The 21,294-nt window shown below is 44.4% G+C and overlaps 3 protein-coding genes across 8 annotated transcripts; 1 reads left to right on the top strand and 2 right to left on the bottom strand.

The window, feature by feature from the left end:
* Positions 1 to 6: 6 nt before the first annotated feature.
* decr2 (2,4-dienoyl CoA reductase 2, peroxisomal) lies at positions 7 to 5,035 on the bottom strand. Of its 5 annotated transcripts, XM_086138221.1 has the most exons (10): positions 4,887 to 5,035; positions 3,350 to 3,451; positions 3,159 to 3,227; positions 2,903 to 2,954; positions 2,690 to 2,825; positions 2,267 to 2,391; positions 1,957 to 2,050; positions 1,784 to 1,888; positions 1,431 to 1,619; positions 7 to 919 (listed from the first exon to the last, which is right to left on the bottom strand). In XM_086138221.1, exons 1-10 carry the CDS (start codon positions 4,928 to 4,930, stop codon positions 888 to 890), a joined length of 948 nt encoding a protein of 315 aa, XP_085994347.1. In that variant the 5' UTR covers positions 4,931 to 5,035; the 3' UTR covers positions 7 to 887. The 5 variants fall into 5 exon arrangements, with proteins under 5 accessions (XP_085994347.1, XP_085994351.1, XP_085994349.1 ...); XM_086138225.1 differs by lacking the exon at positions 4,887 to 5,035 and adding an exon at positions 4,702 to 4,833 and having other exon boundaries at positions 7 to 1,619; XM_086138223.1 differs by lacking the exon at positions 4,887 to 5,035 and adding an exon at positions 3,972 to 4,084 and having other exon boundaries at positions 7 to 1,619.
* Positions 4,767 to 7,450, bottom strand: LOC147189971 (retinol dehydrogenase 13-like). Its single transcript, XM_086138220.1, has 7 exons — positions 7,311 to 7,450; positions 6,779 to 6,897; positions 6,488 to 6,643; positions 6,281 to 6,385; positions 5,877 to 6,089; positions 5,633 to 5,734; positions 4,767 to 5,074 (listed from the first exon to the last, which is right to left on the bottom strand). Exons 1-7 carry the CDS (start codon positions 7,373 to 7,375, stop codon positions 4,767 to 4,769), a joined length of 1,068 nt encoding a protein of 355 aa, XP_085994346.1. The 5' UTR covers positions 7,376 to 7,450.
* A 1,731-nt stretch (positions 7,451 to 9,181) lies between these two features.
* Positions 9,182 to 20,006, top strand: sbk1 (SH3 domain binding kinase 1). 2 transcript variants are annotated; one of them, XM_086138219.1, is made up of 5 exons: positions 9,182 to 9,871; positions 14,566 to 14,810; positions 14,979 to 15,181; positions 15,750 to 16,234; positions 16,400 to 20,006. In XM_086138219.1, the coding sequence occupies exons 1-5, from the start codon at positions 9,834 to 9,836 to the stop codon at positions 16,575 to 16,577; spliced, it is 1,149 nt and encodes a 382-aa protein (XP_085994345.1). In that variant the 5' UTR covers positions 9,182 to 9,833; the 3' UTR covers positions 16,578 to 20,006. The 2 variants fall into 2 exon arrangements, with proteins under 2 accessions (XP_085994345.1, XP_085994344.1); XM_086138218.1 differs by having other exon boundaries at positions 9,187 to 9,871; positions 15,750 to 20,006.
* Positions 20,007 to 21,294: the final 1,288 nt, after the last annotated feature.

Raw genomic sequence — 21,294 nt, 5'->3', positions numbered from 1 at the left:
AACGCACAAGGTACATAATTTTTTTTTATTGTAGTTTTAGAGCGCCCCCACCTGGCGCAAACCAATACTGATTCTCCGATTGGATGGCAGTGCGTATGTTGTACTTTTTAAAGTCTTCCATATTAAAAGTGATTCCCAACCTTTACTCAGCCAAGGCACACATTTAACATTAGAAATAAAAATGTCATACAAATTATACATACCAAAATGATGACGAGCTCATCTCCATTTACTCACAAATTGAAATCTGGACCTTCTTTAGTTGACCATAAAGCTTAACACGGTATCTGTGGTATGAAAGGCAACATGTGGCTTGTAGCTACACAGGTCAATTGTAATTTCAGCCATCTCGTGGAAGAGCATTTAATTGTTCGGCCAGTCACTATACGTCACTGACATATATTAGATGAACAAAGATACATTATGTGTAGTAAATAAAAATCATCATTTTTCAAACAATTAAGTAACAGCTGATGATAAACACTGCATTTTAGCACCCGGAGAGACTGGATCATTATGGAAAATTCAGGAAATGACTCCAGAAAGGATCCAATATTAAATATAATAAATGTTTTACTAAGTGACTGATCATCACAAAATGGAATGTGAGGACAAATGTACATGAAATGCAGAATGACACAACAAAGGATGAAGACTATATGGTGCTGTATCACAAACGTTGGCAGTCGTATTGAATGTGTGACATTTCCATATTCCAGTTGAATAAAATATTGATCATGTCATTGTTTGGAAAATATGCTTAATTGTAGTCCAACTCTGGTAAGATTAGATATACTATACATACTGTACTTATATGTATCAGTCTCCAATTCTGTAGCCTGAAACAGTGTCACAGCACTACAGCTTTGTTACCGTTTTGTTCATTTTTATTTGTCTCTCTTTTCAGATGACCAATAACCTGAAAAAAAGGAAAAGAAATATATATTATTTTCTGTATGACAGTGAGGCAATTTGTTTAAAAAAAAAAAAAAACATGTATCAGCGATTCCCAACCACTGTGCTGCGGCACATTAGTCTGCCAGCAGTCATCATCGGGTATGCCGCGAAAAATTCCATTAAATCGGTCCAAAGAGTGTATCTTTGTTCATGTTTCTTTGACAGCGACGACATATAGTGACAAGACAGAATAATTAAATGTTTTTCCACTTGATGTCAGAAGGTATAATTAACCTGAGTAGCCATCATGACTTAAATAAAGTGACATTTTTTTTCAATGACAATGCATGCCTTGGCTTAAAAAAGGACGTAAAAGACTTTTAAAATGGAAAGCACTGGAAAAAAAAACCGAAATGTTTTTTCTACACATGTCATTTGAAAAGCTACACCTCCACCTCCACCTCCACACCTGGGACAGCAGGAAAACAGAAGAACCCCTGCTCAGAGTTTAGCGGATTTAGAGGAGGCTATACCCATCAGCTTGGAGGCGTCATTAGCTGAGGTCAGCCAAGATCCGCCGTCCGCCACCAGGATGGCTCCGGTCACGTAGGACGAAGCCCGGCTGGCTAAGAAAAGTGTGCAGTGGGCCATCTCGGTCTTGTTGCCTGATCGCTGCAAAGGAATGGACTGGAACAGACCAGCGGCCTCCCCTCTCGGACCACCTTAGAGAAAAAAAGAAAGTGTTTTCCACCACTGTTACTTTAATGAAGACACAACTGATTTTTTTTTAAATGAACATTGATTAAAATTGGAAATCTTTTTTTGGGGGGGTGTGAAATTTTATTTTAAGTTTGTACAGAATAATGGAATTTTTTTTTTTTTTTACCCAGTCTGCGGAAGCCCTCTGTGCCAGAGATGGGACCGGGGGCCACAGCATTCACTCTCACTCCACTGGGTCCCCACTCCACAGCCAAATGCTTGGTCATGGCATCTAGGAATAGGAGAAAATGTAGAAGAGGGTTAAAATTCTTAACGCTGTCAATTATAAACAAATCTTACCATTTGCAGCCTTGGCAGATCCAGCGTGCACCTGCAGCGCTTGTCCCTTGTATCCAAGTGTTGCAGAGATGTTGACAATGTTGCCTCCGTGATCCTGAAAATTTGTAAAAACAAATCAGTCTCTCAAAATAAATGAACTGCTCGTGCAATTTTGCTTGGATGCAATCTGCCTTGTACGTGTGATGTGTACTGACTTGGGTAGGGCTGAATAAAAATATACATTTGAATTGCATTTTAAATTGCATCCATGACATGGCAACGGCAATTTGAATCTAGATATTTACTGCCCTCTTGTGGTGACTTACTGTACCTTGAACCACTTCTCGTACACAACTTTGCTGGTGTTGAACGTTCCCATGGTGTCGATCTCCATGACCGTCTTGAAGGCGTTGAAGGAAAGAGCAGCGGCAGGACACAGGAAGTTGCCGGCAGCATCTGTCAGAAGACACTGAATCTTATTTTGTGTTACGTCAGAGAAGCGTTGGTGACCTTTCACCGACGATGTCTTCCCCAGCGACACAATCTTGTGCTGTGGATTCAAGGGCTCTTGGCATGAAAAGATAAAACAAAAGTTGATGATTAAGCCCAAAATCTGTCACACTTGATCTTTGTTCCATGTCTATCTGCATGCCTGCAACATTTTATTTTTCACATTAATGGTATTAAATAATTGGTTGCTTAATTTAAAGACCTTAAGAGTGACTCCGCTTCCACTTTTGTTTTTTCGACTTACTGTTAACAAGGATGTCGATGTGGCCCATTTCTTTGAGGGTCTCATCCACAGCCGCTGAAATGCTCTCAGGCTGCCTCACGTCCAAGCACAACGGGAGGCAGCGTCGTCCTGAAACGGCAGACAGCTTCTTCGCCGCCTGGAGGAGACACCAAATGCTAATCGGATTCTCCAAGACTGACAACTTGGCAAAGATAATCAAAAGAAAATGAAAACCTCAGTAAGCTTGTCTTTGTTCCTGCTGGCAATCACTGTGTCACAGCCATGCCTGAAAGAAGAGACAAATAAAAACATGAGGGGATTTCCACTATCAGGGTCATATAACTCCACTGTATTGTTACTTATGTTCACTTATTCAAATTCAAAATGCAATTAGAATATTCCAGAAAAGTTCATTTATTTTGGTATTTCAATACCAAATCTTAAACTCATATCATTAGATTCCACAGACGATGCCGACTAGTTTCCTCACCTCATGAAGATTTCTGCAATCCGTAGTCCAATTCCTGATCCACCACCCGTGATAAATGCTACCTGATCCCTGAAAATGCATAGACTTAAAAGTCACTTCATGTCATTATTTCCACGTCAGATTTCTAGTATTTAGAAATGTGGTCATTCTAACCCACATGCAGCCGGCGAATGTCCAATGCAGTGTCTTACTTGAGTAAGTCTGGGCTGTAGATGTGAGTGTATGAAGTCAGGCAGTCATCGGAAGCAAGGTCTTCAGGTAGCAGATCACAAACTCGCTGTGGCTCTGCCATCCTAGTCAAGAAATATGGAAAGGGCTTTCATCAAATATGCCACAGATGCATTTATGTACACACACGATGATGATGTTCTGTAAAATCCAGTATTAAGGATCAAACACGGCGTGTTCATAAAATCTCAGTTTGTAACAAACTGTCTGGAATCAATCTGACATAGAAGCAACGTAACAAAAGCAATGTTATTGAAAAATAACCACTAAACACACAGAACAAATCTTATTGACATATCTGGTGAACTGCTTTTGTAATGCTGTACATTTTTACGACATTAAATACACACAATTACATTGACAGCACGGCCATCTGAAAACAAATGGACATTTACAGTCGCACAGAATGCTATTTTTGTACAAAGAGATAACAAATTTTTATGTTAGCATCTGATGCTGTGCTTTTGCAATGAATGTCATGTAGCTAACTGCAGCCTGTTTTCGTTACCTTTCGAAGAACAAATTGGTCAAGAACACCGAAAAAGAACTTTGAAAGCAATTTCTGAAACAAATGATCGAGCTTACTCGGCCAATGTGGCTTTTGTACGCGTCCTTTACTTGTGAAGTTAGAGTCGTTGTTTGTACCTTGGACACTAGTTTTCAGACGCAGTCTGCGGAGCATCCTGGGAAATGAAGTTTTCCAGGATTATGTTTCAAATACTATAGTCAAATTCTAATGTATTCGTTTGCATTTTTTCGATGAATGAGTAATTTGTAAATAACTATGTCAATATATTTAACGTGAATATCACGTTTTATTTTATTGAACAGTTGGTTAATAAATTATCCAGTATTTACATTACAATGACCGCTAGATGGCGTTGTTGTTTAACATATTACCGAATCGTCACAAGGAACGAGGGGGGGGGGGGTGCACAGGCGGCGTTTTTTTTAGCACCCCCAAATTAAACCCTGCTTCCACGAGCATCCCAATACTGTATGCCATATTAATTTATAAAGTTGCCATTTTAATGAGATAAAAAGCATACTTGTACCATAAATTCCCAATGAAGTCTTTCAAAAACTGCCCCAGAATATCACGAAACAGGCAACAATAACATTAATATCTCTTGTGGAGATTTTGGAGACAAACACCGTGCCAAGGCTGCGGATTTGCACGCACTGTAGATAAGTTAATTCCAACACTGTCTGCATTTTATACATGACTCACTCGTTTGTTAGATTTCATTTTTAAGAGAAACTCGCTCGAAGGAATCATAGGAGCATAAAGGCATGTGGCCAAAAATATATTTACTTAAATCAGTTGCGACTGAGCCCTGTCCCTTGCCGCTGCCAGGCCGAGGCAGTAGAACAGACGCGCTACGACCCCACAGCTCCAACAACTGGTCCTGGGTTTTTTCCATGTGTCTGTTGACTTAGTGCTGGCAGGTCGGCGTGGCAGGAATTGCTGGACTGTCCTTGGTCCTCCTTCAGACCTACCAGCTTGCTGCTGATCTCCCACAGCCTGCGAGCTGCCTCCTCATCCATGGCCTGGGGAGCTGGCTCCTTTTCTGTCAAAACGTCGTAGTAGAGCCCCGTCACCCCCTCCAGCTCTTCGGCTACGGCCAGGTAGATGCTGGGCTGGGCTCCCAGCTCGGGGTTCTTCACCAGCAGGGAGAAAAGGGGACCTGGGGAGCAAGCGTACGGGAGCCAGAAACATTGGAGAGTGTTCCAACAATTTTATTAGGGTCAGTTTGATTTGAATTGTAAATGAATACACAAACATGGAAGAAAAAAAAACATGAGCAGTGCTGGTGTGTTCATTTTGGAGAGAAGAGACCACGTCTTGGCAACTGACGACTGCACGCCCTCATGCATTTGTAATTTTCAAAAGTCCTGGTGGATTTATCTCATTAAATAATCAAATTATTGGATATATTTAAACAAATTATTACAATTGCAATTATATATTGACATCAATTTATTGTAAATAACAGTGGTCAATAGCAAATTTTAATCAGAGATGTCCCTAAATGTATTTTTTTTTGTATTTAAATTATTTTCTTTTTTCAAGCACATCAGGTTTTTGAGACGATTTTGATTTTTCTTTTTTGACCTATATTGCGCTTCATCTGAATTATTGATAATCCTAAAATTTTTCTTTTTTTTGATGATGTCTTGATGGATGAAGGATTCAAAATGTAAGATGCTTTTTCATCTTCCAATAATAATTCAGCTGTACTCACTGAGCACGGTGGTGGAGAATTGGGACTGGTGCAGACCAGTGTGCCTGCCAAGCTCAGTGGAAACAACGCCAGGGTGCACAGCATTCACGGTCACGCCTGTGCCTGTCACATATAAAAACAAACATTAGAGAAGTTACCGGTAATTTAAAAGTGTATTCCTACTTTCGGCTCGCCCTGTAGATAAAATAAATCAGAACAAAACAATAAAAACTGTACTCCCTCCCACACATGTCACTTAACTTGCCTTGTAAACGCTTGGCCAGCTCTCTGGTGAAGAGAACGTTGGCAAGCTTGCTCTGACAGTACGCTTGCTTGGTATCAAACTTTTTGCTTTCCCAGTTCAGGTCCTCAAAGTCCATCTTTCCAACAAGGTGGGCGAGCGAGGCCAAGTTGATCACTCTGCTGGGGGCGGATTCTTTTAACCGATCCAGCAGGAGATTGGTCAATAAAAAGTGGCCTGGAGGTGGACAGAAGAAAATATTTGTCATTTCTCATGGAGAATCATTCTCGTGGGTTTTGATTCAAAATAGAATACACCCTCGCGTTTGTGTCATGTCCATCCATCTATGAATTTTCTCCTTTCAACTTAACATAAAGAAAGATTAGGCCTACTTGATGCATATTTTAAACAATCACACGCACGTGTACCTAAGTGGTTAACTCCAAACTGCATGTCAAAGCCATCCTCTGTTTTCCAGGCAGGACATCTCATGACCCCCGCATTGTTTATTAGCACATCCACCCGCTGTTCCTCTGCAAGGAAATATTATTTTTAAGAAAGTATCACCTTTTCTTACAGCATGGAGCTGCGGTGAAAACAAGATTGTGTAAGGTTTTTTTTTTTCATGAACTCACTTTCTTTGATCCTCTCGGCAAACTCACGTATGGATTTCATGGAGGCCAAGTCAAGGTGGCAGGCGTAAACATGAGGATTTAACGTGTTACCTCGGATTTCTTTGGCGGCCGCCTCGCACTTCTCCATGTCTCGACATCCCATAATGATACGACCCCCTAACCATGAAGAAAAGTGAGGGAAAGCAGTCATAGATTCTGTAAACACTCGGTTTCTAGTGGGGGATTCCATTATTGTGGAATTTTTGCAGCGGGCCTTGGTCTCTAATTCCAAATATCATCATGTTTACACACCTCTCTGGGCCAGTTCCCGTGCCGTCTCTTTGCCGATCCCTGTGTTGGCCCCTGTGATAACAACCGTCTTCCCATTTAGCTTGGCTTTGCTAGGACACCGACCCCCAGTCACGTGGTTCCTGTGAAAGTAAATCAAATCTAGATTTCAGGTAGACTGAGGAAAAGTGTGATAGGAAATCATTAGATGATTTTTAAAATGAAGTAATATTATAAGGTCAGGGGTAATTGGTAAGCAGTTTTTCCTTTTGAGATCCCAGTTGGGATCATGTCCTTTTCCTCTGATATAATTCATGAACGTAAGACCAAATAAAATTGCTATTCACATTTATACACTGTATTAAAAATCTATTCAATTAAGTTTAGTCGACTAGAATGTGTTTGACTTGGTTTGATGGACAGAAGGAACATAACTGTCTTAACAGGAAAACAAAATACAGACGAAACCACGTGTACAGTATATACAGTAGGCCACAACAAACACTGTTATGTACAGTGCAGTCTATTAAACAGAGCTTATTCAAGAGCTACTCACTTCACTAAGACGGCACATCCAATAACAGTTCCAAAGACAGAAACAGGCAAGACATATTTCCTCATTGTGTATAAACTTACGCTAAATAAAACGTTTCGTGGGGGTACGGTAAAACGAACAGTACAAGGTTAAGGTCGCTTACTAATTACGTCACTGCGTTGCTTGGCATTCTGGGAAATATAGTCTGGATCCAGGAAGGGACTTTCAAAAAGGGCAAATAATCATAATAATCATCATAATAATCATAATAATAAATTAAACTTTTAATGAAACAAAAATAAACAAATGCACTGGACTATTCTGGTGCTTTTTCAGTAATATGCATAAAATTAATAGTTTTTCTGAAAATTATTGACTTTACTTTCACACTAGTATTTACCCAACTTCACTTTCGCTAAACACTGCCAGTATTTCATATTATTTTCTTGCATTTGATTAGCTTACAAGTATTTGGAAGCTATCTGTGCTCAAAATTAGAATGGCTTTTGTCAGATTCATGAGCGGATTCCATTGTGCTATTATTTCTCAGTTTGAAAAATTGCATATATTATAAGTCACTGTCTAAAACAACATAGCAACCAAAAGTTGTTAAACTCGAAACTTTCTGTAAAGAGGCCATTTGAACTTGAGCTTATGTCACTCCACTGACGTTTATAGGGCAGCAAGGACACGGGAAGCAATTTAGGAGGAAAGATTTGGGAACAAGAAAGAAACAAGGCCAGGTGGAAACTTGAGGCGACACACATAAAAAATCGAAATCTAGGCCGTGAGTCTGGTGTGTGGCAAAGAGGAGATGAAAGACAGAGTGACCGAAGCCGAGCAGACGGTTACATCTGTTAATAATTTGAAGGTGTCTTATCCCCCCTGGTGTGCTTGACCTTTGCGGTGCTCCCTGCTGTCAGCGTGAATACTTGACCTTGGCTATGATTAATAGCAGCATTGTTTCTGTGCTAACCCTGGTAAAATTAAAAGGAAAAACAACGTCTTGGCCCATTTACCACTTTGCACTGTTTGGTTCTTCTCTGCTGGATGTAAAATGACTGAAAGCATTATTTCCCTTCACATCTTGGTACACTCGGGCAGTCCAATGCTGACTCACATTACATTAATTTACTTTTTGGGACATTTTTGTATGGTGGTGTGCCTTGTCATGTTTTTTTTTTCCACGTGAAGGTTGGGAAATACTGATCTATCCATTTATCTGCAGCCATCCACCCACTCATGATAGTTAATGGCTCTTCCAGGTCATTCCCATCATATCCAAGCTGTCTCATCTGTTCATCTTAGCAAACAAGTGCTGGCAGGAGTGCTGTTGTTCATCATGTACAGTTAAGGGAACGTGCCAGTGCTGTGAATTAATTGCCTAATAAGGACAGTTGGCAAAGACATCGCGTGAAGTGCTCAAGCTGTTGAATTATGCAAGAGGGGAGCAGCTTGTTCCTTTCGAGTGCTCAAATCACTCAAACTACAATAACAGGAGTAGCAGTGCAATGATTCTGTGCTCGCGGGTTGCACGGAAAAAAAATTCACCGCAACCCCTTTCAGTGGTTGTTGGGTATTACAGCGCTCCAGAATATTGTACTTTGTAAAAACCTAGATTATTGACATGACTAAATATTGCACTGCATCAATGCGCTGCTCCTTCTGGTGTGCCCGCCTTGGCCATCTGGGGGCGGTATCAGACAGACAGACAGTTGCACTGTTCATTGAGACGTCTCAACTCCTTTCTCAGCTCACCAGTGCAGCACTAATATTAGACATTCGATGCAGAGGATAAAGAACTTTTTGTGCCATTTTTGTTTGGCGGTTTTCCGTAAGAGAAATTTGAAATAGGAGTCTTGTCTCAGTAAAGCTTGGCAAAGACTGCACCGCACTGCCGTCGCTGAGAACCTCCGTAGTAGTGGGGTAATATGAGAAGAGGCACTAGGACCCTGGGCATGTGAGCAGTGCGGACGGCAAACAATGAAGAGAGCAGAGTAGTGGGAACCAGAACAGGAGCAACATCTGAACCACAAAAACCATCCCTAGCTCCTGCACTACATTTCAACCTCGCATCCCTCTTTCTCACCTGCGGGACACAAGAGCTGGGAGTGGAACATACTCATTTACGCTGGATGTGCAGGCTTCTTCTGGCTTCTCCGTTTGTGAATGACTGGGACTGAAGTGGGTCATGCAGTACTACTGGAGGAGCGAAAGATAAACAACCCCCACCTAGGACTACCCTTGAGCCTTCCGCCAGAGGAGAGATGATCCGAGCTCGCACACCGCAGCACCCAGCATGATGCGCTCACCGCATCCGCCTCCGGACAAGTAGTCTCAAACCTTTCAAGGAACAGGATGAGAGTCAACTGAGGGAGCACATCCGCACTTTTCATCAAGTCTGTCTGTCATCCAAAGCTTTGAGATTTTTTTGAGGGACCTGCCCAGGATTCTTTGGATTTTCTTTTGTTGATTTTTTTTTTAAATTTTTACCTGTGTGCTTCAGGTTCGTGCAGTCTCCAGAGGTTCCGTGCTGTGCAGAGAATGCAGGACCATGGAGGAGAGAGACAAGTCCCCAGCAGGTGAGGGCATTGAGGTGCACTAATAAGAAGGGAAATCAATTCTTCTTTATACCCAACGGGAGACTCGCATTGTTGTTGTATTTTTCATCACTAACCTTCAATTTGTTTGGCATTACTTCAGAGGTTCCACAGTTATCATATCTATACACACACTTGTGTATAATACGCAATAGATGGCATGAATGGAAGGAGTGTTCCGAAAGAAAAAATCAAGTGAAATAAAGAGAAACAGTGTGTTCGGAATGCAATGATGTCTCAGTTGTAAATCAGTTGGAAATGAATAAGCGACGCTTCAAAAATTGTCAGTCCTACAAATCCTCCTCTGTTCCGTACAATACCTTTACAATGAATGCCGTTCCACTTCATAAACTACTAAACACATTATGTCGGCTCATTAGGGGGAATCCCATGAAAAGGCTTTTGAAACCGATGAAAAGGACTTCACGACAGAGCTTTGAGTAAAATGTACAGCTTGTCCACAGGCTACAATAGTTTCACATTGTAGATGAGAAGGAAAAGTATCATCAGAATCCAAGGCTGCCACACGTGAATGAATATCTTGAGTGTCCAAATGAGCGTATCATTTCCTCCCAAGTCTGCAAAACATCTTGTGTCCATAGAAGAAACAGCTTTTTACAGCAACCTGCTGCCACCGCCATCTGGGAGGAAACAGCTGTCTAATATCATTTCATTACGAGCCTTCTCAATCAATACCTCACGCGAGATTTTGCTGTACACACACGCTCAGTTTTATTCAGCTCCATTTAGGCTCTGCTCTCCTCTCGCAGTTTCCCAATTAGTACTGTTTTTTTTTTTGTTGTTGTTTCTGGGCTGCTGGATGCTGGGAGACTGCTCTTTTGTGTCTGCTCAGTGTTGTATACACGTGCGCGTACATCATGCAATTTAGTCAAATGCTTCATAATGAGACGGTGGGGGAGGGTAAGGGATGTGCTATTATTCTCGTAAATCCCATTATATACAGGACTGTTAGTTTGCCTTGATGGGGATGGTGAAATTGCTTTTTCATTAGACAACCAGCCCCCCCTCCCCTCCCAAGACCCAATTTCTGCAGCTTTCTTTTGAACCCCCCTCCACAACCCTCCGCGATGTCGTCAACATCAAAGCATGTAGCACAAAGGGAGGGATGCTCGTCTCTCTCATCGGAGTCCCCCAACCACACACACTCGCTCACATCAAACCTCCCCTGTGGAAGAGACTGGATTAGGATGGCGGGGTACAAGGGGGGTTGGGGGTAGGGGGTGGGGTGGTTGTTATAAAATGTCCCCACGGCATGTCACCACTTAAGGATTTCTGCGCGCCGTAAAGGCAAGGGCCATTCGAGCCGGTTATGCTCGACGTCGGTGTGAGAATGTGGCGAGTGGAAGTCTGAATTTGCAGTAAGTGAAAAATGGCTCCCAATAAGTCGTCAAGAAACCGAAAAGCCCCAAGTTGTCACGATTGGTAACATGTCTCTTAATTCCGACATTTTCATCAATTTTGAGAACGCGATGAATAGCCTCGGTGACGTATCAAATGGGCAAGGAAGTGGTGAATATTGACATTTGTATTCTGGAATTTCATTCTGAATTTCCATAATTTGCTCACTAGTCCCACGAAGTAGCGGAACAATTTCAAATTAAAATGGTTGGAACGGACTGAGACATGCGGAAGGAGCAAATTCTTGAACTAATCTATCACCACATAAGTATTTCTGCATGGCGTGCAGTCGTTGGGATGATGAGTTGAGCTGATTTGGAATATTGTTTATAGCCAGACGTTCCGCAGTCTCATGGCAGCCGCTAATGAATCTGGATTGGTTCTATCGTCAGTGTTTGGTTGTAATTACGCTCCTCCGTGTTTCCTATTTGGGTCAAAATCGTAGTCAACTTTTGACAGATGGACAAAGTGCACACTTGTGCTTTTGGAGGCAGTAATTTGTGCAGCAATTCAAGTCATGATGTGTTTCCTTCATAGTTAACTGGAACTCATTCAAATGGGGAACAGGAGACAAGGCAATACGTGAGCTCGGTCATCCCCAGTGGTGACTCATCGCACCCAAAACAAGTTTTCCATTAGTGTGAAGAGGGAGACTGAGGCGAAATCTATTTACTTCCCCCTCCCCTCCTCGAGTCTCTTGTTTATTTTCAGGAACAGACAAGAGGGACAAGGACTGAGCAATAAAACCGGTAAACAGTGCAAAGCTGCTGACTCTGATCCCCTGACCCACTTTAGATACACCTTGCTGAATATTAAACTACGGTACATTTGTTGCACACGAAAGGGTGGCGCGTCACCGTTCAGACCGTCAACTTTGCATCTTCAACATTGAAAATGTAGGCCTTACTTTTTTATTTTTAAAAAAAACTTGCAGTTTTTGCTTTTAAAATTTGTTCTGTCAACTCTAGTTCTGTAAGACACTTTCCAGGAATTAAGATTAGAGATTATTTTTTTTACTCTGTAGTTGATTTCAAATTGTTATAAAGAGATTTTCTTTCCCGTGTTTGCACGCATGTTGTGGGCTAGGGAATTTGTCGAGGGGATCAAAACATATCCTGACGTATAACAAGCGAGTGGGATGGCTTCAACTACTTCCAGATTATTTAGAATGAGTGGGACCGGATTTAATAACCCCCAGACGGCATCTTTAGCCACCTGATAAAATGGGAAGTGAGCGGTAATGCTTTAGATCAAACAACACAAAACCCCAGACGTGCTAACAAATACTATCTGCACTCTTAGCTGGATGTAAACGAGTGGATTAATCTTCTTAATTCTTACTCCACCAGTTTTGTGGGAAGACGAGTCACTTTTAACGTCCCTTAATTCGAAAAGTCCCTCAGCAAGTGCTTAGAATGGATTCTGCCGCCTCAGGTCACAGCTGCTCGTGGAACACAAGGGGCCCTTCTATGTAACGTCACTGTCACACTCCAGACCCTTTGAGCCTCCCGAATAATCACATCATCTTGGCAGAAAGCCAAAGAATCCCCTCCCCACCCCCACATATATACCTTCCGGGGACAACACTGCGGTTTGTGGATCACACCTTCGGATGTCATCACAGCTGCACCGTCGCATAACGGCACTCTTAATCCAGTTCTAAAGAGGAAATGGGCACATAGCATCCCTTGCTCATGGATGTCGGGGGGGGGGGCGGGTTTTTGTCTTTGTGGGGAACTAAGAAGATGCGATTATGAGCTATGCTGGGGGGGAATTATTTGGAGGAGTAGCTCCGACTTTTACTTGGGTCGTATTATTCCAAAGTGCAGTGGTTCTCTGAATGTTGTTGCCAAGTACCACCTAAAAAAATAAAGTCATCATATTTTGAGGGAAAAAAATACATGTCAATAAAATGTTGGCATCGTGGGAACGACACCCAAGTTCACAGGAATGTCGTGTAGAAAGAAAAACTGAAGCCAATTTTGTATCTTGTGGGCAGAGCTGGATAAATTTAGCGAAAAGGGCGTAACAATTTGCAACGCTTGTACTTGGCTTCTTCTTCGAGTGCAGGAGAAAAATAAACATTGATGCAGAAAATGGAAAGTGCGCCCTGTGTATTCCATATGTGCTCGTATCGCCTCTGATCGCACGTCTTGATATGAGCCCGGAGGTGATTATGTAAGACGTTGTGAATCCTGTTGCCTACTCACGCCAACTGTGCCCACTCGACTGCGTGTTGCCTTCAGGGAGTCCACAAAGACTTGATTGTGCTCCGTGCGGACCAAATCTTGGGCACAGGTTGAGTGGTTAAACATTTAAACGGGACAGTTGGACAAAAAAAAAAAAATCGATGAAAAAAATTCATGGGTAGAAATTTAAAATGGCCGCCCGCTGAGATGGTGCTAAATTCATATCCCACAAACCCGATATGAATCCGAATAACGTGTTTCGACGAGTAGGGGGCGCTCACAATAGTGCAGGTTCACCCAATGGAGCAACCAGAGCTTTGTTGAGAAATCGGGTTAGAGGAGAAAGGAACAACAAGCTTATCTGTTGGCTGGATCTCTCGAGTAAAACAGGCCACCAGCAAAATTGCTCAGAGTGATTGGATGGATGATTGCGTCCTATTTTTCCCCCTCCATTAAAACGGCTGCATTCTTTTTCCAGTATGCTGTTACACCTTCACCAAACCTCATTCGCTGATTTAACTGAGCGGCCGGCGCATATTAAGCCCGGAGAACAAACCCTGAGCAACAAGTGACGACGTTTTGTTTCCCAGAAGGCACGTGGCCTCTTTTACCGGAATACACCTCCAAACTGTCAGTCATTTATCTCCGTTTGTTGGCGCTTCTTATTGATTTTCCCGTCCACCGCATGCCAGTAAGTGCTGCGAGGCCAGTCATTCTCGTGGCCGCATCGTAAAGCTCCACAAAGTGATGTGCCACGTGTGTACTCGTGGCCCCTCCCCCTCGCGCGTACTCCGAAATTGGTTTCAAGCTAACGAGAGTCTGTTCAAACGATTTAGTCCTCCCTTTGGGATACGGTGTGGACATCATGCGGGCCGGCGCAAGCAAATGAGCGGGCGGGAGCTGATGGTAAAACATGCAGGAGAGCGGCCCTCGAGGACCGCAGTTGCCCATCCGTGTTTTAGATGTTTCCCTCCTCCAACACAGATGATGAGCTGATAAGTTCAATCGGTATTATATCAAAAGAAAAAAAGACACACTGACTCAAAGTAGCGTTTTCCTTTCCATCAGTCTGCCGCCCGGCGTCAAGGCCAGCCTGTCTCTTTCTCCAACCGGGCCGGGACGGGTGGGCAGTGGCGGGAGCTCCCCGACATCCAAAATGGCCCCCGGTGGAGTCGGGGTGCCCGTGGAGGATATGCAAGCATTAGCCATCACCACGCTTTCTGCTGCGGATGTCACCAAACAATTTGAGCAGATTCGCGAGCTTGGCAAGGGCACGTATGGCAAAGTGGACCTGGTGGCCCACAGGAGTCAAGGTGAGCGCAGGCGGCACATGTGCGGCATTGCCGGGGGGGGGGGGGGGGGGGCAATGCGCATGATGAAGAAGACTAATCGTGTCTGGTCTCTGCATGGGAGACGAATGGTGCATCCGCGCAACACACTCTCCGTCGGCGTTTCCTCATATTTCCGTCTGCTCTTTCCAGGCACTAAAATGGCACTGAAGTTTGTGACCAAAAACAAGACCAAGCTCAAGAGTTTCCTGCGGGAGTACAGTCTAACAGGCTCGCTTAGCTCAAGCCCGTTCATCATCAAAGTCTTGGACGTGCTCTTTGAGACGGAGGACAGCTACGTATTTGGACAAGAATACGCTCCCGCCGGGGACCTCTTTGACATCATTCCCCCGCAGGTAGCGCCATCGTGCTTGTCTCCACCAATCATCATCTCCACTCCGACAGAGCTGCTCCACTCGTGTTCAGACGGCGCACTTTTAACAAGCTCCCCTGGGGCCCGAGCCCTTTTCTCGGTTGTATCGCTGTGAGAGCAGCTCCGACTTTACTTCCCAACTGTTTCGTTTGGCTTTCTCATTAAAATTGCAATTTCAGCGCAACACAAGACGAGAGACGTTTGTTTCACGGTTTCCGAGCGGAGAAAATCAGTGTTCCGCCTGAACTTGAGTTTGTGTTTTGTCGGTGAAACAAAACATTTGGACAAATGTATTGGGACGCCTGACCAGTGCCATACTGCACTCGGGGTTCCTATTATAAAGTGTGGCATCTTGAATGTTCAACTTAAAACATAATCAACCAAATTAGGTCCATGAATTATGCGCCAGCTGATGTGGTTGAACACATCCGACATTTCTGTACTCGTGCGTGCTACGTTTTCCCCGTTTTGTTCTGTTCTCAGAGTTCTTTATACATTACATTTCAACCGCAGCGTATTTCCTTTCTTCTTGTCTTTTGTCTTCCTCTCAGGTGGGCCTGCCGGAAGAAATGGTCAAACGCTGCATGCAACAACTCGGTCTGGCCCTCGATTTCATGCACAGTAAAAGCTTGGTGCACAGGGACGTCAAGCCGGAAAACGTGCTGCTCTTCGACCGGGAGTGTCGCCGCATCAAGCTGGCCGACTTCGGCATGACCCGCCGGGTGGGCTGCCGCGTGAAGAGGGTGAGCGGCACCATTCCCTACACGGCTCCGGAGGTGTGCCGGGCCAGCCGCGCCGAGGGCTTCCTGGTCACCGCCAGCCTGGACGTGTGGGCTTTCGGAGTTCTGGTCTTCTGCATGCTCACGGGAAACTTCCCCTGGGAGGCCGCGCTGCTAACCGACGCCTTCTACGAGGAGTTTCGGCGCTGGCAGAAAGCCGGATGCCCCGTGGGAACGTATCCGTCTCAGTGGCGCCGATTCAGCGACGACGCCCTGCGAATGTTCCAGAGGCTTCTCGCTGCCGAGCCGGAAAAACGGTGCGGGGTCAAGGACATCTTCTGCTTTGTCAAATACGAGCTCGTGAGTGAGCTCAGGCGCAGAGCGTCCTATCGCGCCAAGCGAGGCGAACGGTCCGGCTCGGGGGTGTGCACCGGCAACTGCGCTTCATCTTCATCCACTTCCTCCTCCTCCTCCTCACGCAGCTCCCACAGACACCCGGAGCCCTCAACGCCTCCCGGAACCTCCTGCCTTCGCCCGGCTCCCCTCAAACGGAGCGTCCTCTCTGACCATCGAGAAGAAGCCGGACAGCAACAGCCTCCAGGACGCGACAAGAACAAAAGCCAGATGGTGATGGCCACTGCGATTGAAATCTGTGTGTAACTACATGACTTTTTGCCAAAGTGCTTTCTAGATGTAAAGTCCATCTGAAAAGGCAGTTGAAGAGAGAAGCTTAGATCACACTGGAAAATCTAATAATCTAATAATCTTCATCCCTTCAGCAGCCCGGACTGAGGTCAAAGGCCATTTTGGTTGGCATTCGTGGCCAAAGACAGCCGAGAGTGCTACCGCGCCAAGAGAAGCGAACCGTCCGGCTCGGGAATGTGCAATGGCAACTGCGCTTTGACTTGGTCCACTTCTTCTTCCTCCTTACACACCTTCCCCAGACCCCCGTAGCCTCCCACGCCTCCTGGAACCTCCTGCCTCCGTCCGGCTCCGGTCAAATGGAACGTCCTCTCTTTCCCCAGAGAGGAAGCTGGACAGTAGCGGTCTCCAGGACAGGAACGAGAAGCCACCGCTGTTTGAAAACTGAGCACACTTCCATTCATCTGCTTTCTACAGAAAACCGCTAAATCTGCTCGGGGTCCGTCAAGCGACAGGAGCCGATCCAGGGCTGCCCTGGTCAACCTTTGACTTCATCGTCCACTGCACGACCACACTTAAGATCATCAAACGGGACCTCCACGTAGCAGTGCGTACGAGGCACCGTGTCTCGCTAACGTGCACCACCTCAGGACACTTGAGTGGATGGCTTGCCGTTTTATGACTCATCCATTCCAGTAAATCCTTTGCAGCTGTTGGACTGCTGAGCTCCATTTACGGGAACATTTTATGGGCGCCGAGGTGCAAGCAACAAGGAGAGAATATGTTTTAATATTTTTTTTTTCCTATTCGCGTGTGTGTGTGTGTGAGTGTGTGTCCGTGTGAGTTTTCCAATACTAAAGCACAAAATGTTTTTTTGTTTTTTTTAAAGGATGAGGAATCTCACTCCATATTGTAGACGTATTTGGTATTTAAAACAACAAAAGTGCTCCGTCACATCAGGTAGTTCAACTATGTAGCTGTACTAGTTTTTTAAATCAGGGGACTTGGTCAGGTTAACGCATCGTATGTAGCAACTCAACCGGGACGGCGCGCGCAGTACGAAGATACTCCTTTAGCGAACCTTGAAATAGAATCTATGAAGATGTGTGACACAGTAGCTGCTGCTTATCCGTCAACGATGAGTGTTTTTTTTTTTCTCGATTTGATTTGTTTGTAGAAACTGAACGCTTTGTACAGTACACTTCCGTTCGTAAACTGGCGGGGGTTCCCTCTTTATGTAATTGGAGCGCCAGGTGGGAATTGTTTGAAACACTGGAAATCACGCGGCTACATCGGCTGGGATGGGGTTTTTTCCCGCGAGCGATGATGAAAACCACTCGAATCGCAATCGCCGCAAAGCTAGCAAGATGTTTTTTTACTCGTGTCTGTGAGTTTGTTGGGGTTCAATCAAAGGGACAGCGGCTCAGTTAACTCTTATTTCTTTGTCGTTAAAATACAGGAAAGCCAACTTCCACAAAAGCAAAACTTTTCGATAAATGGCGCAACTTTGTTGCCTTGAAATGTTGAGTTCACCCAACTTTTTTTTTTACAGTGTACGCCGCATCCAGAAACTCATCACAGTGCTTCACTTCAAAAAAAAAAAAAAGAAATTCTCAAAAGGACTGATTTGATCCTTCTCTTCAGGCTCCAAACAGCCTCAGCTAATTACAGGAAAGCAGCGTGTGAATCCTTCAGCGTGCGCTCGTGACCACGCTCGTCCTTCTTTTCCGCGCGGAAACCCGCTCATGTTTGTGCCGGTGTTGTTTTCATCATCCCTCATCCCCCCCGCCACCCCCTCTAAGTCTTCGCACTGACAGCCCATCAGCTCTGTTGCTATAGCGACAGTGCCACACTGCCGCCGTCGTCGGGCTTCTGTCCTCCTTGAGTCTAATTGAGCCCAAATTAAACGACTTTGCTGGCGTGCACGGCCGTTCGAAACAATTGCTCGGTTTATTTCTGTGGACGAGACCGGCAGAGATCAAGATAAAATCGTTATCAGTTGTCCATCAAGTCTCATTCGAATGTCAAGATTTTTTTTTTTTTTTTTGCAAAGGCAATTGATAAGCTACAGCCCTATGCTTTTGCCGTCAATGGAATTTGTAAAGAGCCTTTTTTTTTTTTTTGTCCTTCACGGTACAAACTGCACCCATGTCGCGCCAACTGCAACATTTCAAGAATGCTCCCGAGCTGTAAAAAGTTATAAACTGTCTTACTTCAAAAAGTGGCCTCCAGTCTAACACATGAAAGGTGAGTCATCCACACCTCCTCGCTATCCGATGCCCCCTCTGGAAAAAAAGTAAAATAAAAAAATAAAGAGTTGGTGCCCCTCGGTAGCTGCAATAATATTTTCTATGGCCGGTTAATTTCCCCCAAGCACTAAAAGTTCGCTTGGGTGCACTACATATAGATTTGGTTGGCGGGTGTGTAGGCGGGAAATTGAAATAGCTCCAAAAATAGACACCGCCTTCCGATAAAAAACGTATCCATTTATATGAAGAACGGCCTCTCAAATAGATACTTCCTTCAAATAAACACCTGGTTCCCGCAAACGGACACTTCCCGTCGCAATTGGAGGACACGTACCACCCATATGTACAAATAAAGGCCTCCTCCCGACTGTTTTACAAACATATTGCGGCATCACGTAACCTCCACTAATTGCAACGTGTTTCCGAGGCTGTCGTCAGGGATGGGGGGGTGGGGGGGGGGGGGGGGTCGCATCTAAAAGACAAATGGATAGCGGCTCACCTTGACCTTCCAATTCTGACGCGTCGACAGTCGGACGAGCGAGACGGTTGCAATTAGCCTGGGCGTCCGTGTTGTTCGCTGGGTTTATCTGCATCGGCATAAAAGGTCAGGATGACGTGCACAGCAGGTGCACATTATACATGTTATATAATTTTAAAAAAGGTGCTGTGAGCCACTATTACTCGATACGAGGCCGACCGATTGTGACATTCTTCACCAAGCGATGCAAGACGTCTTACGTGAGCATCGTTGTTCCGGACTGTTAAAATCACAATTCTCACGTTCAAGTGTTGTCAAATCTGAGAATATTCTTCCTGAACAAAAATGTCACCCAAGGTATCGATCTGAAATGACGGTTGCAATGGTGAATTGTGTTTACTGCCATCGAGTGGAAGAGCATTTAATTGCTCCGCCTGACGATATACATCACTGGCATAGATAGAAGAACTCAAATGCTTTGTATGGGGTAAATAATAAAACATTTTCAGACCAATTCAGCAAAATTTGATCATTTTTTGTGACACTCGTGATGGTACGTATTGTTTGGGTATTGTTGCAATAAGCAAAACCAATTTTTTTCATTTTTTTTTTGGCAGAGATAGTTGTTGTAGAAACTTGTAAATACTCTGTGTCTTTAATAAAAATGAGAAAGGTGTTAATATACAGTATGTTGAAATAAAATACAGTCGTGCGCCACTTCTTGTGACTCCTGGATGTTTTTTTGGTAGTGTTTGCTCATCTCATCAGTGAACGCAAACTGAATTCAAGGATGTTTTCGCGACAGAACACTGGCCGAAAACGACCGCGGTGCGATCTCTTGTCATGATATGCCGGAGAGACCTTGGTGGGAGTTGTTTATGAGTTTGAACAGGGATTCATTCCCAACTGTGGAAGATGTCTGATCAAAGCGAGTCAGTTCAGACAGCAGGAGAAAGGAAAGGTCACCCATGATGCGCGAGCTTATGAGACGAGGAAGCGCGCCTTCTGTGCTCTCGAAATTTTTCATTAGATGAATATCCTCCGTGACCAAGCAGGATAGGGTGTCCTTGTTTTGACTTTGCTGACGGATTTAGAGCAAAGAAGGAGCTCATCAAAGGCTAAAGCAGGGATGGCGAAAAAATGGCCATTCTTGCCCCTGGCCCACCGAGCTTTTGAAATGGCAAGACCCCAATCATCGCATTTGGGTCATTTCAGAATTCCAGGGCACTTTCTGTCCACTTTTTGACGCGAACGCACGATGCGGATTGCTCCAAACCGGCTAACGAAACTAGCATCAATGTTCTAGCCCTTTAAGCCATGGATGTGTGAAAATAAACAAGACGAGCAATACAACAACACTCACAGGCATATATTCTTTATCCTCCGCCAACAACAACAAAATGAATAATACTGCAGCGTACTGAGCTTAGCTGTATGAATAGAAAATGAAAAGTGACCCCGATGCACACAACTTTGCCCACACCTGGTGTAGCTTACACGTGACTGTTAACTTTTAAGACCTTGTCATACCGCCATTAAATGCGACATACTTTTTAAGGAAAGCAGGTGGCACATCAGTGTCCCCTCCACAAAGCTACTGTGACCAATACAGTATTTTGTATCCCCCCCCCAATGTCTTTCTGCACAGCATTTTTCGGCATGATGCAGAGAATGCTACAGAAATCCAGATCGTAACCTCGGCGAGACGACTAAAGTGTCGTTTCTTCCCTTTCTGTCAGATCCGCATCGGAAGAATCTGTGTCGGATCACAGCTGGAGAAGTGATCTCGGGGAACAAAGAGGGATAAAGAATGTGTGGCAGGGGAAGGAAGAAGCGGGGAGGGAGGGAAAAATGTACGCAAAATGGGACACCTGCGTTTATCATGTTAAAAAAACGTTCAGGGAGCGTCAATTCGGCAAGCTTTGATTGCTTCCTATTGGGAGAACTGCGCGAGTGACAAAGTGAGAAAAGGTGGAAGGTGGACGTGTCAATAATTTGTGTGTCTGTA

The sequence above is a fragment of the Hippocampus guttulatus genome, chromosome 19 (genome assembly GCF_054856545.1).
Source record: "Hippocampus guttulatus isolate MCC_2025c chromosome 19, RoL_Hgut_1.0, whole genome shotgun sequence".
NCBI classification, from domain to species: domain Eukaryota; kingdom Metazoa; phylum Chordata; class Actinopteri; order Syngnathiformes; family Syngnathidae; genus Hippocampus; species Hippocampus guttulatus.
Note: the sequence above shows the minus strand (reverse complement) of the source record. Positions and strands in the feature narration are given on the sequence as shown.